Raw genomic sequence first — 26,798 nt, forward strand, 5'->3', positions numbered from 1 at the left:
GTTCATATCTTCTGCCCATTTTTTGATATGTTTGCCTGTTTCGTGTGTGTTGAGTATGAGGAGTTCATTATAGATCCTGGATATCAACCTTTTGTCTGTATTGTCATTAGCAAATATCTTCTCCCATTCCGTGGGTTGCCTCTTTGTTTTTTTGACTGTTTCCTTTGCTGTGCAGAAGCTTTTGATTTTGATGAAGTCCCAAATGTTTATTTTCACTTTTGTTTCCTTTGCCTTTGGAGACATATCTTGAAAGAAGTTGCTGTGGCTGATATCGAAGAGGTTACTGCCTATGTTCTCCTCTAGGATTCTGATGGATTCCTGTCTCACATTGAGGTCTTTTATCAATTTTGAGTTTATCTTTGTGTACGGTGAAAGAGAATGGTCGAGTTTCATTTTCTACATATAGCTGTCCAGTTTTCCCAGCACCATTTATTGAAGAGACTGTCTTTTTTCCACTGTATATTTTTTCCTGTTTTGTCGAAGATTAATTGACCATAGAGTTGAGGGTCCATATCTGGGCTCTCTACTCTGTTCCACTGGTCTATGTGTCTTTTTTTATGCCAGTACAATGCTGTCTTGGTTATCACAGTTTTGTAATAAAGCTTGAAATCAGGTAACGTGGTGCCACCAGTTTTATTTTTGTTTCAACATTTCCTTAGCGATTCAGTGTCTCTTCTGGTTCCATACAAATTTTTGGATTATTTGCTCCAGCTCTTTGAAGAATACCAGTGGAATTTTGATTGGAATGGCATTAAAAGTATAGATTGCTCTAAGAAGTATAGACATTTTAACAATTTTTATTCTTCTGATCGAAGAGCATGGAATGGTCCTCCATCTTTTTGTGTCTTCTTCAATTTCTTTCATGAGTGTTCTGTAGTTCCTCGAGTACAGATCCTTTACCTCTATGGTTAGGTTTATTCCCAGGTGTCTTATGGTTCTTGGTGCAATAGTAAATGGAATTGATTCTCTAATTTCTCTTTCTGTATTTTCACTGTTAGTGTATAAGAAAGCCACTGATTTCTGCACATTGACTTTGTATCCTGACAGGTTGCTGATTTGCTGTATGAGTTCTAGTAGTTTGGGGGTGGAGTCTTTTGGGTTTTCCATATAAAGAATCATGTCATCTGCGAAGAGAGAGAGTTTGACTTCTTCATTACCAATTTGGATACCTTTTATTTCTATTTTTTTTTCTTAAGATTTTATTTATTTGACAGAGAGAGAGAGAAATCACAAGTAGGCAGATAGGCAGGCAGAGAAAGGAGGAAGAAGGCTCCCCACGGAGCAGAGACCCCAACATGGGGCTCGATCCCAGGACCCTGGGATCATTCCTTGAGCCGAAGGCAGAGGCTTTAACCCACTGAGCCACCCAGGTGCCCCTTTTATTTCTCTTTGTTGTCTGATTGCTGTTGCTAGACTTCTAATACTATGTTGAACAAGAGTGGTGAAAGTGGGCATCCTTATCTTGTTCCTGATCTCAACGGGAAGGCTACAAGCTTTTTCCCATTGAGGATGATATTTGCTGTGGGTCTTTCATAGATAGATTTGATGAGGTTCAGGAATGTTCCCTCTATCCCTACACTTTGAAGCCTTTTAATCAGGAACGGATGCTGGATTTTGTCAAATGCTTTTTCTGCATCAATTGAGAGGACCATGTGGTTCTTCTCTCTTCTCATATTAATTTGTTGTATCACATTGATTGATTTGCGAATGTTGAACCATCCTTGTAGCCCAGGGATGATCCCACCTGATCATGGTGGATAATCTTTTTAATGTGCTGTTGGATCCTGTTGGCTAAGATCTTGTTGAGAATCTTAGCATCCATATTCATGAGTGATATTGGTCTAAAATTCTCCTTTTTGGTAGGGTCTTTGCCTGGTTTGGGGATCAGGGTAATGCTGGCTTCATAGAAAGAGTCTGGAAGATTTTCTTCTGCTTCAATTTTTTTTGAAACAGCTTCAGGAGAATAGGTGTTATTTCTTCTTTGAAGGTTTGGTAGAATTCCCCAGGGAATCCGTCAGGTCCTGGGCTCTTGTTTTTTGGGAGGTTTTTGATCACTGCTTCAATCTCATTATTAGATATCGGTCTATTCAGGTTGTCGATTTCTTCCTGGTTCAATTTTGGTAGTTTATATTTTTCCAGGAATGCATCCATTTCATCTAGTTTGCTAAGCTTATTGGCATATAACTGTTGATAATAACTTCTGATTGTTGTTTCTACTTCCTTGGTGTTAGTTGTGATCTCTCCCTTTTCATTCATAATTTTATGAATTTGGGCTTTCTCTCTTTTCTTTTGGATTAGTGTGGCCAATGATTTATCGATCTTATTGATTCTTTCAAAAAACCAGCTTCTAGTTTCATTGATATGTTCTACTGTATCTCTGGTTTCTCCCTCATTGATCTCAGCTCTAATCTTGATGATTTCCCTTCTTATGTGTGGAGTTGGTTTGTTTTGTTGTTGATTCTCCAGTTCTTTAAGGTGTAGAGACAGCTGGTGTGTTCTGGATTTTTCAGTTTTTTTGAGGGAGGCTTGGATGACTATGTATTTTCCCCTTAGGACAGCCTTTGCTGTATCCCATATGTTTTGGACCGAAGTGTCTTCATTCTCATTGGTTTCCTTGAATTGTTTCAGTTCTTCTTTGATCTCCTGGTTGATCCAAGCATTCTTAAGCAAGGTGGTCTTTAGCTTCCAGGTGTTTTAGTTCCTTCTGAACTTTTCCTTGTGATTGAGCTCCAGTTTCAAAGCATTGTGATCTGAGAATATGCAGGGAATAATCTCAGTCTTTTGGTATCGGTTGAGTTCTGATTTGTGACCCAGTATGTGGTCTATTCTGGAGAAGGTTCCGTGTGCACTTGAGAACTATGAGTATTCTTTTGTTTTAGGGTGGAATGTTCTGTATATATCTATGAGGTCCATCTGGTCCAATGTGTCATTCAATGCTCTTGTTTCTTTATTGATTTTCTGCTTCGATGATCTGTCTATTTCTGAGAGAGTCGTGTTAAGATCTCCTACAATTAGTGTATTCATATCAATATGACTCTTTATCTTGATTAACAGTTTTCTTAAGTAATTGGCTGCTCCCATATTGGGAGCATATATATTTACAATTGTTAGATCATCTTGGTGGATAGTCCCTTTAAGGATTATGTAGTGTCCTTCTGTATCTCTGACTACAGTCTTTAGTTTGAAGTCTAATTTATCTGATATGAGAATTGCTACCCCAGCCTTCTTTTGAGGCCCATTGGCATGAAAGATGCTTCTCCATCCCTTCACTTTCAGTCTGTGTGTATCTTTAGGGTCAAAATGGGTGTCTTGTAGACAACATATGGATGGGTCCTGTCATTTTATCCAATCTGCAACCCTGTGCCATTTTATGGGTGCATTTAGGCCATTCACATTGAGAGTGATTATTGATAGATACGTTTTTATTGACATCGAGTTACCTTTGAAGTCTTTCTTTCTGTAGACTGTCTCTATATTCCTGTTCAATGCTATTCTTGGGATTTTTCCTCTTTTTTAGAACCCCCCTTAATATTTCCTGCAGTGTCGGCTTGGTGGTTGCATAGTCTTTTAAGCCTTGCCGGTCTTGAAAACTCTTTATCTCTCCATCCATTTTGAATGTCAGTCTTGCTGGATAAAGTATTCTTGGCTGCATGTTCTTCTCATTTAGTTCCCTGAATATATCTTGCCAGCCTCTTCTCGCTTGCCAGGTCTCTGTGGACAGGTCTGACGTTATTCTGATGGGCTTCCCTCTGTAAGTAAGGAGCCTCTTTGCCCTGGCGGCTTTCAAGAGATTATACCTACAATTATAATTCCTCAATTTGACTATCAGGTGTTGTGATGTTTTTTTGGAATGTATAATCTTGGGTGGAGACCGTTCAGCCTCTAGTACATGAACGCTGGTTCCATTCGCGAGATTGGGAAAATTTTCATGAAGGACTTGTTCCACTATATCTTCTAGACTTCTTTCTTTCTCCTCCCCTTCAGGGATTCCAATAATTCTGACGTTGGAACACTTCATGGCATCATTTATTTTCCTTATTCTGTTTTCATGGTTTCTAAGCTGTTTGTTCCAGGCTTCCTCCTGATCCTTTCTCTCTATCTGTCTTCCAGATCACTAATTCTATCTTCTGTCTCAGTTACCCTAGCTTTGAGTGAGTTTAGATTAGATTGCAACTCATTGAGAGCATTGTGAAGCTCATCCCTGGTAGCTTTCAGCTCTTCCCTAATATTGAAAACATGATCTCTGGTCGTTTTCAGTTCAGCCCTAATCAATTCTGTTTGGTCACCCATGGCTTTCTCCAACCTAGCTATTGCCTGGATAATTGTTAGCCTGAATTCTCTTTCCGACATATTGCCTATGTTGATAGCCATTAGCTCTGTTGCAGAAGGTCCATCCTCTGTATTTTTCTTCTGTTGGGCATTCCTCGTCCTAGCCATTTTGGTGGGAGATGACTGAACAGATGTAGCTGGATGTATCAATTGTGGTGCAGTCAAGGTGCACCCTGGAACACTTCTGAGCAATCAGGATTCCCCACCCAAACGAGAGACAAAAGAAAAGAAAAAGAAAAAAAAAGAAAAGAAGAAAAAAAGAGAGAGAGAGAGAGAGGAAAGAAAGGGAAGATGAAAAAGAAGGTTCAGCCCAGATGGGCCCCAAGGTAAGATTTATGAAGTAGACAAACAAAAAGTGATAAAAAGACTGATACAAGTATATGACAAGAGAAAAAAATATATATATATGCAAATAAAGAAAGAACCTCGTCAAAAAGAACCACAAGTGTAAAATTTATATGCTATCAGGACAAACACAAAAAACACAGAAACACCGGTGGAAGAAGATGGGAGAGTTCTTATAAATTCTCAGTGTGTGCGAGGAAGGTTGTTTTGATTCTTCCTGGATGTATCTTGATATCTTTGTTAAAGGACTCCACTTTCCTAAGATAAAGGGGATTAAAAATTGGTTTACCTATAGGGGTAGTATTGATTGGGGAAAGGGGATTACTTTGAAGTTTAACCCTATATGAATATTAGAGGATAAAAATAAAAAGGAATAAACTAGACTAAACTAAACTAAAATTTAAAAAAAGGAATTAAAAAAATAAAAATGCAAAAGAAAAACAGTTGTATGTATCAAAAAGTTCAGGTTAGAAAGGTATTATGGAATTTGATGTACTGTACAACTCACTGTGATGGTAACTAGGTTAAAAAAATTACCTATGTGTAAAAAAAAAAAAAAAAAAGAATCAGAATAGTGGGAACGAGTGAACAATACAAGTTTTCCTATGAAGTAGTGGTTGTTCTCTTGTAGTCCTTTTTTTTTTCCTCTTTTTTTTCCTTTCTTGGTTTGTTTTCTGGGGGAGGGGCCTGCCACGTGGGTTGTCAGTCAATGATGTTTCCTGAGTTAAGTCCTCCCGCCCCCCTCAAGGGGGTGGGCTCTGAGGAAACTGGTTTTTTTCAGGCTTTTGTTCTCTGGTGGTTTTTATGCTTGTTCACTTTTTTCTTCTCTCACCTTGACCACCTTTGATGGTTTTTGTAGTTTTAGAGGAAAACAAACCGCACCCTGATCTCCTTCTCAGAGAGAAGCCTCAGTCTGGGTGCAGAGCCTAAATAAGTTCCCCCTAGGCCGCTGGCAGAGCAGATTCCAAGTTGCAGACCCTGGGGGGTGCAGGATCTTTTGCTTGTACCCAAAGCCAAGGCAGTGGCGGCTGTCTGGGAGCTCCCGACCGCCAGAGAGGTTCTAAGCAGCAGTCGCACACTGAGATTTTGCCTCTGGCCTGGGCTGGGAGTGCCCGGCTTGCGCATACCTCTTTCAGAGGTGGCTATGGGTCGGGTGTGCATCTCAGGCACTGAGAACGGGGCACTGGTCTGTAAGCACCAGGCTGGGCTTTTGCGCACCTCTGTCAGGGGAGAGTTTGGGGCACGAGGCTTAGGCTTTGAAACAATGGCGCGGGTCAAAGAGCGCCCGCCAGGCCTTTGTAACGCAGGGGAGCATGAGGGACGTGCGCGCGTATCTCAAGCTTTGTGGTAGGGCTTGCACGTTCTGCCCACTGGCGTGGCTCCCATCCCCTCACAGGAACTAGAACCCACACATTCTTGGGCACGCTGGCGGCTTAGGGACCAAGAGCTGGTTTCTCTTCCAAACTCTCTCTGCCTCAGCGCTGGGGAGGCTGTCCTGGGACCAGGGACTTAAGCCCCTGTCCCTAGCCGCCCCGATTCCCACAATTTCCCCCCACAATCCTTTGCTCTTTTGGAGTGCTTTCAACCAGTCTCCAAGTTAATGCTGGTCCCCAGACGGAGGGCACTCTCGCTCATATTGGGGTATTATATTCCAACCCGTCGCCTCTGGTGGCTCCCTCCCCTTTTTGTTTATCTTCCGATATCAGTCCGCCATTCCCCTTCCGCTTTACCTGCCCACTGGCGTCTTCTGCCCCTGAAGAGATCCAGACGTGTATAATTCTGATCTCAGGCTGATTTCATGGGTGATCGGAGTTCTTTGGTAGGTAATCAGCTCACTTTGGGGTACCGGCTGAAAAGGCGCCTCCTCCTACTCCCAGGCTATTACTTTTGAACCTCTTCAAGGGAGGGGGTGGCTTGTCCAAAGCTCCAAATATATATAAGCTAAAGGTTATATTAAGTCTGGATATATCTTCTTAGTATCATGCAACTACCACATTGAGTCAATATTTATTAAAAGTGAAGTGCTAAAAAGTAAAGAAGTACACTAAAATTGCATCATAATGACTCAATATTTAGCATAATTGCACTATCCTGAAGTGAGGAAATGCATACAGTTTTGAATCATACAGAAACCTATCATGTCATCCCAGTGGAGGTTTCCCATCAGTAGTGGAAAGCAGGAATAAAAACCCAGAAGGCAGAGGCTAATCTTTTTAATCACTCTTTTCCTGACTAGTTATTTAAAGCCATGTATGAATTGACGGATCCTTTCAATCTCCATTTTGAAACCTGAAAAATGGGGACATTTGTCAAACGAGTTTCAGTGTCCTATAGTCCTAACATCACATGAGGATATCAACCCTTTTTACTGATGAAGAGACAGAAACAGAAAAGGAAGAGTAGTTCACATGGAGAGGTAGAGTTGTGTTTAAGCTTCCATTCTATTCTAGAGGGTTTTCCATGAGTAACAGGAGCTGACCTTGGACATTCAGATGGATACATCAGTTTTATCATTCACTCACTGATGAATTGAAACAACTGTGCACCGACCATCTACTATGTGTCAGGTGCCATTTTAGGCACTGCCTATAGAGTAGTAAACAGCACGGACAGTGAAAGACAAGAAACAGAATAAAAAATTACATAGATGTCAAAAATGAACTGTGTTGAAATGTAAGGCTGGGAAGTTGGCGAGGATGCTGATGGTGAGAGTTAGTCACTCTAAGTAACATTGTCAGGAATGTGACTTTAAGGTAAGGGTAAGGGAAGGTGGAGCAAGTCATGTGGAATCTGGAATGGGGTGATGGCTGCAGGAAAGCTTTCCAGGCAGAGGGCACAGCAAATGCAAAGACACTGAAGCTGAAGCATGTTGGGTGTCATCAAGGAAAATGCAACTTTCACAGAATCCGAGTCTCAGAGATGTGGACAACACAAGCCCCCTCAGACTTCCACACTCTTACAAGTCAGAAGGTCATCATTCAACAGAATAAATAACAAAGGAGATCTCCATACAGTGGCTGGTATTTAGGATAGTTCATGGCTACTCTTTCAGTCAAGAAGCCAAATTTAAATCAACTCAATTACTTGTTTGTTTTGTTTGGTTTTATATAGCAAAACATGGCAACAGAAAAATAGAAAAAAAAATAACATGTTACCAGAGTATCAACAGTGAACTTTTCTTTTAATTGACTGATAATACATAAATATATTTGCATGCCTTCTCATTATTTCTTCTACCAAATTACAGTAAGCACTATGGGATATTTAAAGATCTCAAATACACAAAGAAACAGATTTTACCAACCTTGGTAATAGGCAGAAAATGGCCCATCTCCCCAAAATGTATTCACATTTGTGTCCTAGGAGACTGTGGGTAGGTTAACTTGCAGAATAAAGGTAAATTTAGATCACTATTAATCAGGCCTTAAATTTGAGACTTTATTCTAGGTTATCTCGATACATTCAAGGTAATCACAATAGTCCTTAAAGGTGGAAATGAGAGGCAGCAGAAATCTAACATCTAAAGGTAAGATGTGAGAAACCCTTGGGGTGCCTGGGTGGCTCAGTTGATTAAGCATCTGTCCATTGCCTCACTTCATGATCTCAGAGTTCTGGGATCAAGCCACAAATCAGGCTGCCTGCTCAGTGGGGAGTCTGCCTCTCTCCTTCCTTCTGCCCCTCCCCTGCTGCCTGTGTTTTATCTTTCTTGTGATCTCTCAAATAAATGAAATTAAACAAAAAATAAAGATGAGAGAAACTCTTGACTAGCTCTTATAGACAATGTGTCTCCCTCCAAATTCATATTCTGAAATCTAATCCCCAATGTGATGGTATTTGTAGGCATGACCTCTCAGAGGGGATAAGGTCATGAAGATGGAGCTTAATTATGGAACGGAGGGGAATTAATATCCTTTTGGAAGATACCCCAAAGGGTTCCCTCCTCCCTTCTGTCATATGAGGACATAGCAACCATCTTGGAACCAGGAAGCTTCTCACTACAGACTGAATCTGCCTGCACCTTGATCTTGGGCTTTAAGTTTCTGTTGTATATAGGCCACCCAATCTATGGTATTTTGTTACAACAACCCAAATGGGCTGACATCAGCCATTGCCAGTCCTGAAGACTGAAGGAGACACATGGTCAAGGAATGTGGGCATCCTCTGGAAGCTGGAAAAGTCAAGACAAAGTATTTACCTCTAAAGCTTCCAGAAAAGAAAGCTATCCTGCTGACTTCCTGATTTTAGTGATATGTTTTGAATTTCTAACCTACAGAAATTTATAACTTTAAGGTAATAAGTCTGTGTTGTTTTAAGCCACTAAACTTGTGATAATTTATTATGGCAGCAGGAGGAAACAAATCCAACCAACTTCAGATCTGAAAGGAGGATGTGGATGACACACTATAGCATCCAGAGTAGGAGTTTTGTGTGGCAGAGACACTACTATGAAACTCCACCTAATTCTTTAGGAATTTGCCTTTTGGTGCTTTTTGCCTCTGGCTTTTCTGAAAACCTCAAGACAGAAACCTTCACATCCCTTCCCTGTCTTTGAAATATAACTACTCCTTATGTTTGCAAGTATATACAAGACCGCTCACTCTTGCCCTTTAATGACTCTTTCAATTGATTTTGAAGATCGATCGATCGACCTATCTATCACTTAGTTTTAACTTATGTGTCACTTAGTTTTAACATCAATTTTAATATATATGAAGCTTTCTGGGGAATGATAGTAGTTATATAGACTGCCATCTTGACAGCGGAAACTGTAACATTTTTTAAAATCTTGGGAAATCAATTTTTTTAAAGATATCCTTTTTGACAATATGTCTGATCTGAGTGGAGTAATTTTTTCAGTTAATATTCATTTATGATAGCTTTCATTGTTAAATTGTGTATGGTCATTACTTAAAAATTTTAAACTCCATAAATTAGAATGAGAGACAATAATATTGTCTGTATTGCAGTGACCCACAAACATTTTGACATTGTTTTGCTGTTTCTATATATGTTGTTTCGTATTTTTGACTTGCTCATTGAAATTATATCATATATTATTTTATATAGTTCATGTACACTTATAAATGAAAGTGTATACATTACGTGTAGATTCCTCATGTAGTTTAATTTTAATGGAAGTATAATATCTTTGAGTGAATACAGTCTTCTGTCCATTTAAGTACTTATTTTTTTGCAATAATTCAAAAATTTTGGGGCACAAGGCTCAGTTGATAGTAGTTAACATGATTATTCAGCATTTCCAATGATCCTCATTTCTTCATTTACGGCCATTTAAAAAGCTTTGGACATTTTCTATCATTTCTTATTGTGTAAGCATTTCTTATTGTGTCAGTTGGCTGGCAAAGAAGTCTGTTAGTTTTTGTTTATCTCAAAATGTCTTTATAAGTAACTGAAGATGAAAAATAAAATTTGAGTAGACATTTGTAGTTGAATTAGTAATCAAATACTTCCTATAATGAAATCCTAGGCTCACATATGTTCCCTGGTGAACTCTATTCTATGTGTAAGGAGTAATTAATATCTCATAACAGTACAAATTCTTCCAAATCATATGAGTGGGAAATCCAGTATCTGAACTGAATCAGACCATCTCTAGGATAGGATGTATTCACCACTTCTCTCTGTGGCTTCTGTGATACAGATATTAAAACTTGTCAAGGAGGAAGACTGAGAAGATCAATTATGGACAAAGGACAGTAGGACCAAAAACTCACAGATGTCAATCCCCATAGTCAAGTGTTCAATGAACCTAGAGCACATGGTCAGGTCCATGCAGGGAGATAGTGAGAAAATGGGTCTCCCAGGGCACCCGGGTAGCTCAGTGGGTTAAGTCTCTGCCTTCGGCTCAGGTCATGATCTCAGAGTCTTGGGATCAAGCCCTGTATTGGGCTCTCTGCTCAGCAGGGACCCTGCTTCCCCCCCCCCACCTCTCTGCCTGCCTCTCTGCCTATTTGTGATCTCTCTGCTTGTCAAATAAATAAATAAAACCTTAAAAAGGAAAGAAAATGGGTCTCCTAGGCCAGGTTATTATTATTATTATTATCATTATTATTAAACATTTTATTTATTTACTTGACAGATAGAGATCAGAAGTAGGTAGAGAGGCAGGCAGAGAGAGCAGGCAGAGAGAGAGAGGGAAGCAGGCTCCCTGCCAAGAAGATGTGGGACTCGATCCCAGGACCCTGAGATCATGACCTGAGCTGAAGGCAGAGGCTTAACCCACTGAGCCACCCAGGCACCCCAGGTTATTTATTATTTTTTAATGTAGAATATGGATTAAGTATCTTTTTTTAATATAAGAAACAACAATCCATAGAATTAGGCTGCAAAATATTACTTAAGGGGAGATAGGAGGTATCTATCTTTATATTATATAGTAATGATAATATTTGTGTGTTTTTGCCCCACATTTGTAGTTTTCTCTATATATATTCTTATTCATGTCACTTTTTCTTAGGCTTCTCTTTCTCTAAGTCATAGTCAAGACTTTTGCTGGTAATCTCAGAGGATTCGGTCCCAGGGCACAATTTATACTAGAAAACTGAGCTCTAATTTTATAAGCAATTAAAACCTCAGTATAAAATGATTCTCCTTGAGCTGTTTTTTAAAAGGAAAAAAAAAGCACATAGAGCTGTGCTACTTGAGATATTCCTTGTGTCTCTCTTCCTGTGGAGGAATTCATCATCAAAGATGGATTTTATATTAGAAAATTGAGTTCTAATTTTATAAGCAACTAAAACCTCAGTATAAAACGATTCTCCTTGAAATTTTTTTTGTTGTTTTTATTGTTGTTTTGTCTTGTTTTTAAGAAAAGCACACAAAGCTATGCTACTTGAGATTTTCCTTGTGTCTCTCTTCCTGTGGAGGAATGCATCATCAAAGATGAATGTGGTTTTGATTTCAGTATGTACTGTAGTCAAATGAAAGGGAGATAGTTAAAGGTGGCTGAGAAGAGCTACTGGCTTGTTATGATATGATATGATATGCATCATGTGGTCCAATTTCTGAATCTAATGGGGGAAGAAACTTGCAACATATTTTTTTTCCTGAAAAAATTTTTTTTTCATTATAGTGTTTTGTTTTGTTTTTTACTGTTTTAAGTTTAACCTTGCAACTTTTAAATGGAGATTGGGTAGCCTTAAAACCAGGTGGTGAGTATTATAGAGAGCACGGATTGCATGGAGCACTGGGTGTGGTGCAAAAATAATGAATACTATTATGCTGAAAATAAAAAATAAAAAATTCTAGACGATTCAAGGCATTTAAAAATGCATCTGAAGAATGATTATATAGTTGGTCAATAAAGCATCATTTCTGTTTCTGCTGTGGGTTATAGGGAATGAATGAGATGGACCTCCGAAGCACAGTGAAAACCTGAGGTGAGCAGTGCCATGTTATTGAGAGTTTATTTTCACAGAGAAACCCAAGGCAGGTGTTTGGGGGTTAGAAGGCTTGTTCATGGCTAGCATCCCACTACGAGACAGTGGCTGATACCTGGAGTTTTCAGTTCTTAAAAAAGCACAAATAAGGGAGGCATTGCAAAATTCAGCTCTTCTATCTCCCCTCCACAAACACACACGTCTAATCTTAGAATGTATATAACATTTTTTTACCTTGTTATTCTTCCCAGAGAAATATGAAGCTGTATAACACATAAAAACTGGAGCCTGTGCTACTATTTCTGATCTCAAACCACTCTGTCTCAAGGTGGAGACCTAGAGAATGTCCATTTATTTCATTATTTGAGCTTATGAGTGACTAGGTGCTTCATCATTTTGAAGGCATTGCAAAAGCCACCTTCTCTGTGCCCTTTAAACAACTACAGAGAGCAGTTCTGTACAGACTGTTTTCTAGAGTTTTGTGCTGCTCAAAATGCCTTCTTCAGGTCCCTGCACCCTGAAGCCTTTTAGGTAGTCTTTTACCCACATTCCTAGTTCATCAGGCAGAAGGAGTGAACGCAGTACATGCTCATTCTGTAGCAGTTGTAAACTTGGCAGGTTTTCCCAGATGAACTGATATGGCATGGAGAATAAATGAAGAAGCTCTCAAATACTGCTAGAAATCACCATTCCCTTAACACTCTGTAATACAATAACTATGCAATGTGTTGGTCTTGGGAACCTAGAGACATGAACAAAAATAGACATACGGTTTATCATCTTTCTTCCTGGGATGTTTCAAGTATAGAGGTGTATGACCTAGAGTGTGCTTTTGATGGTGGCAATGTACTTCTAATATTCTGCTTATCTTTGATAGACTGTTTGGCCAGATTGTGGCATTTTCTCTATGTCAATAAGTGATGAATGAATCATTAGATAATTTCTGCATTTCCTAATTAAGGAAGTGTCTTGTACATCTGTGCCTGTCATGTTGCTTGTAGCTGGTCTGTCGCCTCTTGGACTATATCTGCATTTCCATGTGTGCATCCTTGATTTTTTGCATATCTTTTCAGATAGGAGCTTTACAAAAGGTGTAGAGCACTTGAAATTATTCCATATTTGATAGCACTTTTTGTGTCTTATAATTTTGCCATTGGCTTGCTGATAAGCCTTGTAGGTTAAAAGAAAGAGGATTGAATTATTTGGGAGTGGCCTATTTAAATGAGTATGGCTTGGCTTATAATAACAAAATATATTAACAAGCCCTTTCAAATAGCAACCCTTTTCATTTTCACTATATATTGAAGGAAAAGCTAGTCATTTTCATGATCACCTTCAAACTTTTTTCCCCCTCTTTGTAGGAATGACATCTCCTTCTCTGTCATTTGGAAGGATGTTTTATCCCAACAGGAGTATTTTTCACCCAACCACATTCTTCCTTGTTGGAATCCCCGGTCTGGAAGGGGCTCATGCCTGGATCTCCCTGCCTTTCTGCTCAGTTTACCTTTTGGCTTTACTGGGCAATGCCACAATTCTGCTGGTCATCAAGATGGAGCAGAGCCTGCGGAAGGAGCCCATGTTCTACTTCCTGGCCCTCCTTTCAACTATCGACTTGGCCCTTTCCACAACCTCTGTGCCCCGCATGCTGGGTATCTTCTGGCTTGATGCTCATGAGATTAGCTTTGGGGCTTGTGTGACCCAGATGTTTTTGATCCATGCCTTCACTGGCATGGAGGCCGAGGTCCTGGTGGCCATGGCCTTTGACCGCTATGTGGCCATCTGTGCTCCACTCCACTATACGACCATTTTGACGTCCCGGGTGCTGGTGGGCATCAGCGTGTGCATCGTGTTTCGTCCAGTTTTGTTTACACTTCCCATAGTCTATCTCATCTACCGTCTGCCCTTCTGTCAGGCTCGTGTAATAGCTCATTCCTACTGTGAGCACATGGGCATCGCAAAATTGTCCTGTGGAAACATCCGTATCAATGCCATCTATGGGCTCTTTGTGGTCTCTCTCTTTCTGCTGAACCTGGTCCTTATTTGCATCTCCTATGTCTACATTCTGCGAGCTGTCTTCCGCCTCCCATCACAGGATGCTCGGCTAAAAGCGCTCAGCACGTGTGGCTCTCACGTTGGGGTCATCTGTGTTTTCTATATCCCCTCAGTGTTCTCCTTCCTCACTCACCGATTTGGACACAACATACCACGCTACATTCACATTCTTGTTGCCAACCTCTACTTGGTTATCCCACCTTCACTCAACCCCATCATTTATGGTGTAAGGACCAAACAGATTCGAGAGCGAGTGCTCCGTGTCTTTGCTAAAAAGTAGGTACTCTTGCCTCTGTTTACCAAGAATTTTGACTTAGCAGGGAAAATGTGGGCTCTTTTTTGAGATTTTTTTTCTCTGTCTAAATTCATTGCTGCCATATTATATTTCAGAGCATTTGATCTTGGCCCATTGTTGATTCTGTGATTTGAATAATCTTTAAAATATTTCAAGTTCAAGGACCTATTCCTTGGAAGGAAGTAGTGTTTGTATTACTTCACGCAGTGTGAGAGTGATTAGTCCAAACAATGACCCTTTCCATCATTACATTTGCAGTGCTTTTTTTCTCCCCCCATTTTTACGTCCTACTTTTCCCTCCCTTCAACAAAAATAAGACAAAGAAACATCCAACAAATGTCCTCACAGCATGGAATTAAAAACCATTATTACTGAGACTTATTTATCTTGATTGTTATTCTTCATCAAATACATGAGACATTTAATTTAAAATGACCTGTGAATATTACCCCATCCATTTCCAGTTTTGTCTTCCTCAGAGACGGAATGACCACTACATGTTTTTCATCTCTCTTAGAGTCCAAAGTGATCTTTTCAAATTCAATAATTTCTAAGGGGTTTAGGAGTATAGATTTTTTTATTTCATGTAAATGGTACTGCATTGTGTTTCATTTCACAGACAATTGTTTCACTTACTATTAAATTTAGAGATATGTGTATATTAATACTTATGGGACATGGTATTTTTAAATGTCAAGAATCTTTCCTTTGCATTTGGCCTTTTCATAACTTGAACATACATAATATTTTAGTTATTTTAAATTCAGAATCAATATTGTGACATTTCTATGAATCAATTTTGTACATATTTGAAAAATTTCTAAAGGTTCTATGCTCTGAAAAAGTAGGATCATCAGATAGTACATTACTGATCGAATAGGTCATGTTCTTTATTTTTATAGTATTTACTGATTTCCTTGCCTCCTCTTCAAGTTTCTGCCTAGCTTCTTAAAAGTCTCATAGCATGAGTTTTTGATTACACTTGACATATTAACACTTTCCTATAAGCCCTTTGTATTTAATACCTTATTTTCATATGGCAGATTAAATTTTTAAATGAAATCAATACTGATTATATTACCTATGACACATGACTTTATCATTTCCCAACTTAGGGTTACTGCCTAGCTTTATTATATATCAACATCCCAACATCTATATTGTTACTAGGGTGTGTTTGCTAAGTTTTACTTTTAATTCCAGTCTAACTACAATTTATTTTAAGGTGAGAGGTAAGAAAATGAAATATCTTTATATTTCTATTTCTAACTTATTTAATAACATAAATGACTTAATAACCCATTACTTCAGAACTGATTTTCATATATTCTTTATTCATATTAAATTTCAATTTGTACAAGAGTCTCTTTTCATTTTTTACAGTTGGTTTGTCTGTTCTTGAACCAGTATCATAGGTTTTTCATCACTACAAAATTATAATATATTTTAATAACTTTTAGAGCTGATTATCCTTCTGTACGTTTTTTTACTCTCCCTTTGTTCTTTAAACTAATTTGTAGAAAAATAAAATAACAGGTTGTCATTTTGTTTTACTTAAAAAATAAAATACCCTGATGGAATTTTGAGTTAATTTATTATTTGGTTCATTTACTATCAATTAATTAAACAATGTGTCTTTAATTCCTTAAAGTATTAACTGAGAATTAATTGTGTTTCTCATTTGGACAAGTACAGGTGATAAAATGTGTCTTGAGATACTGAACTGTGACCTTGCTAGCACTCTGTTTCCCACAATTCTCTTCCTTATAAGTTTCTAGTTTAGAGTTGGTCACATCAGAAATGCATATGCTCTGGGAGCAAATGTGAAACAGCAACCACTGTTTTCTGTGGTTCGATATTGTTTGCAGGCAGAGACAGAAACACAGTGATACTAGAGAATTCTCATTTCTCCCCATGTCCTTCAGCAACACACAACTCCCCACAGCTACTGATCTGTTTATTAACAGTGATCACAAATACACCACCAGATATTTTACTGCAAACACAGAACAGTAGCCAGGAATAACAAACCATCTTCTTAAATTTCTACACTCACTCCCTTTATGATCCCGTCTCAGAAGCTGAGAGTACCTGGTTTTCCTTCAACACCAACTCATTCATGCAGGCCTGATCTGGCTAGAAATTTGTTTATGGATCCTTCTTTTTCCCGACATCCTCCCACAACTGTATCTAATTCTTGTAATAAATTCTTTATTCCTTAATACTCATAGTAGTTCTGAACACTAATTGATGAAAATATAGATACCAGAAGAGCTTCCCAGGTAACAAATTCTTTTTTTATATATATATTTTCCAATTTATTTATTTTCAGAAAAACATTATTCATTATTTTTTTCACCACACCCAGTGCTCCATGCAAGCCGTGCCCTCTATAATACCCACCACCTGGTACCCCAACCTCCCACCCCCCCGCCACTTCAAACCCCTCAGATTGTTTTTCAGAGTCCATAGTCTCTCATGGTTCACCTCCCCTTCCAATTCTTAAGAAAGAAAATTGGCATTAGCTCCTCACCTAATTAGCCTTAGGAAAATAGGGCCTATGCTGCTGTTGGCAAAGGAGACATTGGTGGTATGTAGAATATGGTGACAAATATATTTTTACTTTCTATAAGCAAGTGCTTAAAGAAAGCAAGGCTTTGAGTGTTCAAGAATTTTTGCCAAATATTTTAGTAAGAATGAGAAAAGTATAGATTTGCTCTTTCTAGGATAAACAAGCTGGAAAAGGAGGATAAAGGAAATAATGAGTCAATGACCTCAGGGCTTTAAATATCTAGCCTAAGGCCCAGGCAAGGATACAAAGTATGTTAGACTATATTAAACAAACAAACCAACCAACAAACTAAAAGAAAAAAAAAAACAAAACAAAAACCCTCTTAATGTTCTGCTAGGTCATTTGTTTAGAAAGAAATAGAACTCTAAAATTGGAATGGCATTTTGTGAGTAGACTTCAGTGAAGCAAATCCTAAGTTCTGCCAACCCCACTTTACTATTTAAAGCAGCTTTTCTTCTCTTGTATGAGGTACATAGTCTCCCCCTATTCAGAGAAAATATAGTATCTTCCCCTGAGGTAAGTGGTTTAAAATGGACTGGTGGGGGCACCTGGGTGGCTCAGTGGGTTAAAGCCTCTGCCTTCGGCTCAGGTCATGATCCCAGGGTCCTGGGATCGAGCCCCACATCAGGCTCTCTGCTCAGCGGGGAGCCTGCTTCCTTCTCTCTCTCTCTGCCTGCCTCTCTGTCTGCTTGTGATCTCTGTCTGTCAAATAAAAAAATAATAATAATTAAAAAATAAATAAATAAAAAATAAATGGACTGGTGATCTATACCCTAAAAATTCCCACCACTCTAATGGTTTCTGAGAATAGTGGTGTCTAATAGGAATAAAATGTGGGTCACTTATATTATTAAAATTTTCTCTTGACCATGTTATGAAAGCTAAAAATAAGTAAAATTAATTCAATAGAATACTTAATCTAAGTTAATATTATCCAAGTGTATTTAAACATAAAATCAATCATATACCTAACAAATGTTTGATATCATTTAAATGATAAAAGTAGGTCTTCTTAATCCGGTATTTAACACAAAACACAGCTTATTTTGTACACTAAATTTTCAATAGCTAAAATAAAATGGAAAACAAAACTTTATGTTGAACTGAAAAAATATTTTATATAGCTTCAGACTTTAAACTTTAATTAAAATGAATAAAGATTAAAAATTCATTCCTTCAGTTGAATTTGCCACATTTCAGACGTTCAATAATCAGATATGACTAGTGTCTAGGATGTGGGGACACTAGATCTATGATTGGACACAAATGCTAGAAGGATCCAGAGATAAAATATATTAATCAAAGAACTGTAAAGTTTTGTCAGTTTATACAGATAAAACCTGAGGAACATGTGGGATACAAAATTCTGAGTACTGGATCTGAGTAAAAGAAATATGACATAACATGAGACTGAATTGTATCTAATATGAGGACCTTAAAGAGAGATTCTGGACCCACTGAATTTAAGAATGTTTAGATAGTTGACTGATACCTGTACTCAAAGATGGTCTTCAGTAAATGAACTGAAATGGCAGAATCTTCCTGAGGAAAACCAGAAAAGAAAGTTTCCAAAGACTCAGGGAACATAGAATGTTAGAGTGGATTTATCATGCCTAATCAACCAGCCCTTAACCCTGCCCTAGAATCCCTAAAAATCATTGTCCATATCATGAGTGTGAGAAATATATTCCTGAGGAGAACCTAGCAAACCAGGAGAAGTTCAGTTTGGGCTACTTTCAGCAGGTCAGGAATGATGTCGGGAATTTTTGCTGTCAGGCTGTGTTTCCTGAATTCAATCTTGGGACCACTCTGAAACCTGGAACCCATTGAACTAGAGGCTGTCTTCCACTGATGAAAGATCCTACTGAACAGCCAAATATACACTGGTCTTCTTGAAAGGGACATGCAATCATTTATCTTCAAGACAATGCATTGAAAAAGAAAAGCAAAGCTGGAAGCATCATAATTCTGAACTTCAAGCTCTATTACAAATCTGTAGTCGCCAAGACAGTATGGTACTGGCACAGAAACAGACACATAGATCAATGGAACAGAGTAGAGAAACCAGAAATGGACCCATAACTGTACGGTCAACTTTCTTCAACAAAGCAGAAAAAAAAAAATCCAGTGAAAAAAAGACAGTCTCTTCAAAAATGGTTTTGGGAAAATTGGATAATGACAAGCTAAGAATGGCACTTTCTGGCCCCTACACATTAATGAATTCAAAATAGATGAAAGAACTAAAAGTGAGACAGGAAACCATTAAATCTTAGAGGAGAACACAGGCAGCAATGTCTTTGACCTCAGCTGTAGCAGCTTCTTACTAGTCAAGTCTCTGGAGGGACAGGAAACCAAAGTAAAAATGAGCTATTGGGATTTCATCAAGGTAAAAATCTTTTGCACAACTAAAGAAACATTCCACAAATTTAAAGGCAACTTTGGAATGGGAGAAGGTATTTGCAAATAACATGAATAAAAAAGGGTTAGTATCCCAAATCTATAAAGAACCTATCAAACTCAACACCCAAAACACAAATAATCTTGTTAAGAAATGGGCAGAAGACATGAACAGACATTTTTTTCAAAGAAGACATTCAGATCACTAACAGATACATGAAAAGATGCCCAACACTTATCATCAGAGAAATACAACGCAAAACCATGATGAGATACCACCTCACAATGACCAGAATGGCTAAAATTAACAACCCAGGAAATAACAGATGTTGGTGAGGATGCAGAAAACGGAGAACTACCCTACAACTCAGCAATTACATTACTTGGTATTTACACAAAGGATACAAAAATACTGATTCTGAAGGAGTGCATGCCTCTCAATGTTTATAGAAGCATTATCAATAATAGCCAAATTATGGAAAGAGTACAAATGTCCCTTGACTGATGAATTAATAAAGAAGAGGTGGTACACACACACACACACACACACACACACACACTGGAATATTATTTATCCATCAAAAATCTTGAAATCTTGAAATCTTGAAATCTTGAAATGAAATCTTGAAATCTTGAAATGAAATCTCGTCATTTGCAGATGGAACTGGACTGTATTATGCTAAGCTAAATAAGTTAGTCAGAGAAAGTCCAAAACCATATGTTCCACTCATATGTGGTGTGGAATTTAAGAAACAAAACAGAGGAACACATTGGTAGGGGGAAAGAGAGGGAAACAAACCATAAGAGACTCTTAATGATATGGAAAAAATTGAGGGTTAAATATATGGATGACAGCTTTCTAATTACAAAAATAAGTATAAATATTTACATCAGAAGTTTGAAGTAGTTATCAGCCTATAATATAATATTACATCACACCAGCTGCATTTAAATTTCAGTTGATCAAAGATAAAGGGAAAATAAAAGGAGATACAAATAAGAAAATTCGTAAACAAAGAAAGGAAAGAAAACCTGGTCAGATACAAAGTTCTTCAAGACAGTTAAGAATTAAATACTATTTTTAATATTCTGAAAAAATAGACTTAATATGTTTACTAGAATAGCTTTGGTACAGACATTATAGAGAAAAGTATGAAGTTTCTTCAAAAAAAGAAAAAAATAGAACTACTATACGATCCTGCAACTCCACTTCCTGGTAAATACCTTAAGGAATAAGATCAGTGGCTCAAAAATATGTATACTCCTGAGTTCCTTGGATCTTTAGTCATGGTAGCCAGATAAGGAGACAACCTAAGTATCCAGTAACAAATAAATAAAGAAACTGTTGTAGGGGCGCCTGGGTGGCTCAGTGGGTTGGGCCGCTGTCTTCGGCTCAGGTCATGATCTCAGGGTCCTGGGATGGAGTCCCGCATCGGGCTCTCTGCTCAGCAGGGAGCCTGCTTCCTCCTCTCTCTCTCTCTCTGCCTGCCTCTCTGCCTACTTGTGATCTCTCTGTCAAATAAATAAATAAAATCTTAAAAAAAAAAAAAGAAACCGTTGTATATGTGAACAATATAATACTATGTAATACTCCTTGGTCTTAAAAAGAAAGAAAACTTTCCAAGATGGTTTATGCTAAGTGAAATAAGCCAGACACAAAGACAAATACTACATGGTTTAATTTTTATATAGAATCTAAAAAAGTCAATCTCATAGAACCAGACAGTAGAAGGGTGGCTAGGGAGGAGAAATATACGTAACGGGTATAATCTTTCAATTATAAGATGAATAGGTGCTGAGGATCTGATGTCCAACATGGCAACTATAGTTAACAATACTGTATTGTATTCTTAAAATTTGCTAGAGTAAATCTTAAGTTTTCTCACTATAAAAAACAAAAGGTAACTATGTGAGGTGATAGAAGAGCTAATGAAATTGATTGTGTAATCATTTCATAACATATACATAAAATCATAATGTGTACACCTTTAAAAATCACATTGGACAAGCTAAGTAATGACCACTTTTATCAGTCATATTTCTGTAAATCTGGGAGAACCCCTGTTAATTTATAATACCATATCCTCTAAGTAGCCTTAAAATGAAGATGAAACAAAGGGTTCTTTTCTCTTTTTCTTTTTCTTTTTTTTTAAGTTTTTATTTATTTATTTGACAGACAGAGATCACAAGTAAGCAGAGAGGCAGGCAGAGAGAAGAAAAGAAGCAGGTTCCCTGCCGGACAGAGAGCCCGACACGGGGCTCCAACCCAGGACCCTGGTATCATGACCCCAGCCGAAGGCAGCGGCTTTAACCCACTGAGCCACCCAGGCTCCCCGCAAAGTGTTATTTTTTAAGCAAAGAAAACTCACTACCAGAAAAAGTTCATCAAGTAATATTTACATTTATTTCTTCAGACATGAGTAAAATCATTACAGATGAAATTTTAAAGATGCAAAGGAATGAATAACAACAGACATAGTAAGTATTTGGAAACATTTAAATGAATGTTGACTTTCCAAAACAATAAGCCTATGTGCATAAGTTTCAAAGTTTATGAGAAGTAAATTAAATCAAGAGTAATATATAAGTCAGAAAGTAGAAAAAGGGACTAATTTTTTTTTATCCTTTATGAATAGAAAAGAGTAAGACAGCTAGTTTATACTAAAATTTGATAAGTTGCAGGGACATCTGTAGGACAATGGGAAAAGTAACTGTAAAATTATGTATAAAATCAAAGCAAAGCAAATAAGACTTACTAATCCTGATTAAAAAATTCTAAAGAAGAAAATCTTTGTTGTGAAATATCTATATCTCAGGTTGAAGTTAAAGATGGTAAACATGAGATTTAATTAAGAAAAAGAGTAATTATGTTAAATGTGCATGACATTTGTAGTGTATTTAAAATATGAGAGTTGTCAGACTGGTTTAAATATATATTCTTTTATTGAAGAGTGTCTTTTTTCCATTGGATGTTCTTTCCTACTTTGTTGAAGATTAGTTGACCATAGAGTTGAGGGTCCATTGCTGGGATTTCTATTCTGTTCCATTGATCCGTGTGTCTGTTTTTGTGCCAAACCATGCTGTCTTGATGATCACAGCTTTGAAGTCAGGCATTGTGATGCCACCGGCTTTGGTTTTCTTTTTCAACATTCACCTGGTGATTCAGCATTTTTTATGGTTCCATACAGATTTTAGGATCATTTGTTGCAGCTCTGTGAAAAACACCAATGGTATTTTGATAGGGATTGCATTGAAAGAGTAGGTTGCTCTGGGCAGCAAAGACGTTTTGATAATGTTTATTCTTTCAGTCCATGGACATAGGATGTTTTTCCATCTCTTTGTGTCTTCCTCCATTTCTATCATAAGTGTTCTGTAGTTTCTAGAGTATGGACCATTCACCCCTTTGGTTAGGTTTATTCCTAGGTATCGTAGGGTTTTGATGCTATTGAAAATGGAATTGGTTCCTTAATTTCTTTCTTCAGTTACATTGTTAGTCTATAAGAAATCAACAATTTCTGTGACTTGTACCATCTTCCTTACCTGCCACCACTAACAGAAAGGGTGTCAAAGCACATTTAAGGGCTAATATGGGGGTCATCCTTAGGAAGAAGCAATCTGCCTCAAAAAAGCAAGACTAGGGGCACCTAGTGTCTCTGTTGGTTAAGCATCTGCCTTCATTTGCTCGATCCTGAGATCGAGCGAGCCCTGCATTTGATTCCTTACTCAGTAGGGAGCCTGCTTCTCCCTCTGTCTGTTGCTCCCCCTCCTTGAGCTTTCTGTCATATAAACAAATAAAATCTTTTTTATAAAGGCAAAAAAAATAATCTTTGATAATTGTAAATGGAGACAAGTTTACTTATCAAAATATGAAAAGGCTAAAAAAAAGGATGTTTATAAGTTTATAAGTTGAGGTTGCTAATTTTAAACTCTATAAATTCCACAAAGTCAGGGAAAGTGGAATCATCATCTTTTTTCCCCAGAAGCTTGCAGTTATGAAATACACACTTAGAAAGTGATTGTATTCAGAGAAGAAAGAAGCTGCATGAAATATCAACTAATTTAGTGTCAATGGAAGCATTCAAAACTGTTGGTATGTAAATATCAATCAGATATTTAGATGAATAGAGCAAAATGACATGACCTATTACATCGAAATTTAAGAGGCAAAGAGGATGTGACAATGCATGTGGGAAATGGTCTGAAAAGCACATGGAAATTAAATACATTTGAATACTTACAGAATAAACCAATATAGATACATATTTTAACATACTTTCTTGGAGAAGGCATCTTTCTGATTTGAGTTTCATAAAATTTCAGATTGAACTGAACACGTATTAGGTGTCATTCTTTTTCCTTTCCTTGTTTCTGTAATAATATTTTCTTCACACGGTCATAGATCTGCTTGGTCCTGACTGTATATGACAGGGTTGAGCATTGGTGGTACGACAACATAAAGATTGGCCAAGAGTATGTGGATATAGCGGGGGACATTTCGGCCAAAACGATGTGTCATGAAGGAAAAGAGGGACGGTGTATAGAAGGCAAGGATGACACAAACATGAGAACCACACGTGCTGAGGGACTTGAGTCGGGCTTCATGCGAAGGAAGACGGAAAACAGCACGGAGTATCTGAACATACGACAGGGCAATGGCTATGATGTCAAAGACTAGGTTACAAATTGCACATAAGCCATAGATGATGTTGATCTTGATGCTGGCACAAGAGAGGCGAGCAAGACCCATGTGTTCACAGTAGGTATGGGGAATGACATGATTCCCACAGAAGGGCAACCGTAAGATAAGAAATACAAATGGGATCACAAAAATAAATGCTCTCACTAACACACCCACACCAATCACAGAAACAACCTGGTTGGTGAGGGTAGTGCTATACCGGAGTGGATTGCAGATGGCCACATAGCGGTCATAAGCCATTGCCAACAGGACTGCTGACTCCATAAGTGTGAAGCTGTGAATGAAAAACATCTGCACAAGGCAGGCTTCAAAGATGATCTCTCTGAGGTTGAACCAGAAGATCCCAAGCATCTTGGGGATGGTAGCTGTGGACAGACCCAAATCAATAGCAGCCAGCATGGCCAGGAGGTAGAACATAGGCTGGTGTAGGCTGCTTTCAGCCTGGATCACAAACAGAATCATGAAGTTCCCAATGAGTGCAATCACATACACAGCACAAAAGGGAAAGCCGATCCAGATGTGCAGTGTTTCCATTCCTGGGATCCCCAGCAACAAGGAGAAGAGGCGGAATTGGGTGTCATTGGGAAGGAGCATTCTATTTTGTAAGGCATAAGTCTTCAGAAATGTATGTTGACCTAAAGTAGAGGTTACCAGAGAGTCTCTGTCCTGTAGGAGACCTAAAGATAATAGAGGACACTTAATTAGCTACCTTTTCTCATTATCACAATCATCACCAACAGAACCTCCCCCTTCAGTTCTGACCAACTTAGGATTCTCCTAGCTTCTAAATATAATGATGGGAATTAATTCCAGTTGATTGACAACACTCTGGGATTAGTACACGGGATGAAAATTAACTATACAATAAACACACATTCATCAAAATTTATGCCACAATATTAAAAATTATTTTAAATTGTTAAATTAGTCCATCTGTTTTTATTTAGTAATTTTTAAAAAAGATTTTATTTATTTATTTGACAGAGATCAAAAGTAGGCAGAGAAGCAGGCAGAGAGAGGGAGAGTGAGGAGGAAGCAGGCTCCCTGCTGAGCAGAAAGCCCGATGCAGGGCTCGATCCCAGGACCCTGGGATCATGACCTGAGCCAAAGGCAGAGGCTTTAACCCACTGAGCCACCCAGGCGCCCCTGTATTTAGTAATTATTATTACAAAATATGATTCGAATAATAGTGAAAACCACAACATCAAATAGCAATTATTGAGGGACTGCATATTATTTATAAGACTTTTTGTCAGACTCTGGGCAAAAACCATCTCCAATATTTAAATAATTAAAAAAAAACCTTCAGGAAGAACAGTAATTTTGCTTATTTTACATATAACTAATCTAATGTTCAAGAGCTTAAGTAGCTCACCAGAAGTTTAGCTATTTTTTTTTTTTTTAAGATTTTATTTGTTTGACAAAGAGAGAGAGAGAACACAAGCAGCAGGAGTGGAAGGCAGAGGGAGAGGGAGTAGGAGGCTCCCTGCTGAGCTAGGAGCTCCATGCAGGTCTCAATACCAGGATCCTTGGATCATGACCTGAGCTGAAAGCAGATGCTTAATTCATTGAGCCACCCAGGTACACCTTTAATAGTTACCTTTATAATGAAGAATCCTGAATCAAAGTCTCAAAGCCTCCAAATTGTATTAAATTCAGATTCTTAAACCAAATTCCTATTGCAATTGCTTTTAACTTTTCTTTTGCCAAAACATTACAAAAAAAAATTTCTAAAATTGAATCCTCAACCCTGCCTCTACCAAACTCCAGCTTTAACTTAATCTCACTTTTGCTATTGTCTAATCTCAATAAATGTCATTATCATGTAACCAGGGGGCTCATTCAGAAAGAGGAGCATCAACCTTTTCTCTTCTCTTTCTATTAAAAAAGTACTTTTGATTGTATTTCTAAAAATATCATGAAAATCAGTGCAATTTCTCCATGCTCATTGGGATAGTTCCAATGATCATTTCCTGAGCTGATTAAGGCACTTTGCTTTCTAGCGCTCAAGAGCATGAGCTCTGCATTCAGACTAATTGTGCTAAAACCCAGCTTCATGACTTGTTCACTCTAGAGTTGAAGGAAAGCAAGTATTATATGTTAGCTGTGTGAGCTTATAGAACTGTCACATCGCTATACCTCAGTTCCCTTGTCTAGAATACAGAAACAATAAGTGCAAATAAACCTTTAAAAATGAAATCCTTAATTATTTATTACTTATTTGTATATTTTTTAAGTAGGCTCCACACTGGGTATGAAGCCCAAAGTGGGGCCCGAACTCACAACCCTAAGATGAAGACTTGAGCTGAGATCAAGAGTTGGATGCTTAACTCCTGGGTATTTACCCCAAAGATACAGATGTAGTGAAAAGAAGGTATAAACATTGTACCCCAATGTTTATAGCAGCAATGGCCACAGTGGCCAAACTGTGGAAAGAACCAAGATGCCCTTCAACGGACGAATGGATATGGAAGATGTGGTCCATATACACTATGGAGTATTATGCCTCCATCAGAAAGGATGAATACCCAACTTCTGTAGCAACATGGATGGTACTGGAAGAGTTTATGCTGAGTGAAATAAGTCAAGCAGAGAGAGTCAATTATTGTATGGTTTCACTTATTTGTGGAGCATAACAAATAGCATGGAAGACATGGGGAGATAGAGAGGAGAAGGGAGCTAGGGGAAATTGGAAGGGGAGGTGAATCA

General features: G+C 38.0%; 2 protein-coding genes across 2 annotated transcripts; one reads left to right on the plus strand and one right to left on the minus strand.

Moving 5' to 3' along the window:
* Positions 1 to 13,467: 13,467 nt before the first annotated feature.
* On the plus strand, positions 13,468 to 14,406 carry LOC122914135 (olfactory receptor 52J3-like). Its single transcript, XM_044260772.1, has one exon. It carries the CDS (start codon positions 13,468 to 13,470, stop codon positions 14,404 to 14,406), a length of 939 nt encoding a protein of 312 aa, XP_044116707.1.
* Positions 14,407 to 23,783: 9,377 nt separating this feature from the next.
* Positions 23,784 to 24,683, minus strand: LOC122914136 (olfactory receptor 52E2-like). The gene has a single exon (XM_044260773.1). The coding sequence runs from the start codon at positions 24,681 to 24,683 to the stop codon at positions 23,784 to 23,786; it is 900 nt and encodes a 299-aa protein (XP_044116708.1).
* Positions 24,684 to 26,798: the final 2,115 nt, after the last annotated feature.

Source organism: Neovison vison, chromosome 7 (genome assembly GCF_020171115.1).
Source record: "Neovison vison isolate M4711 chromosome 7, ASM_NN_V1, whole genome shotgun sequence".
NCBI lineage: Eukaryota > Metazoa > Chordata > Mammalia > Carnivora > Mustelidae > Neogale > Neogale vison.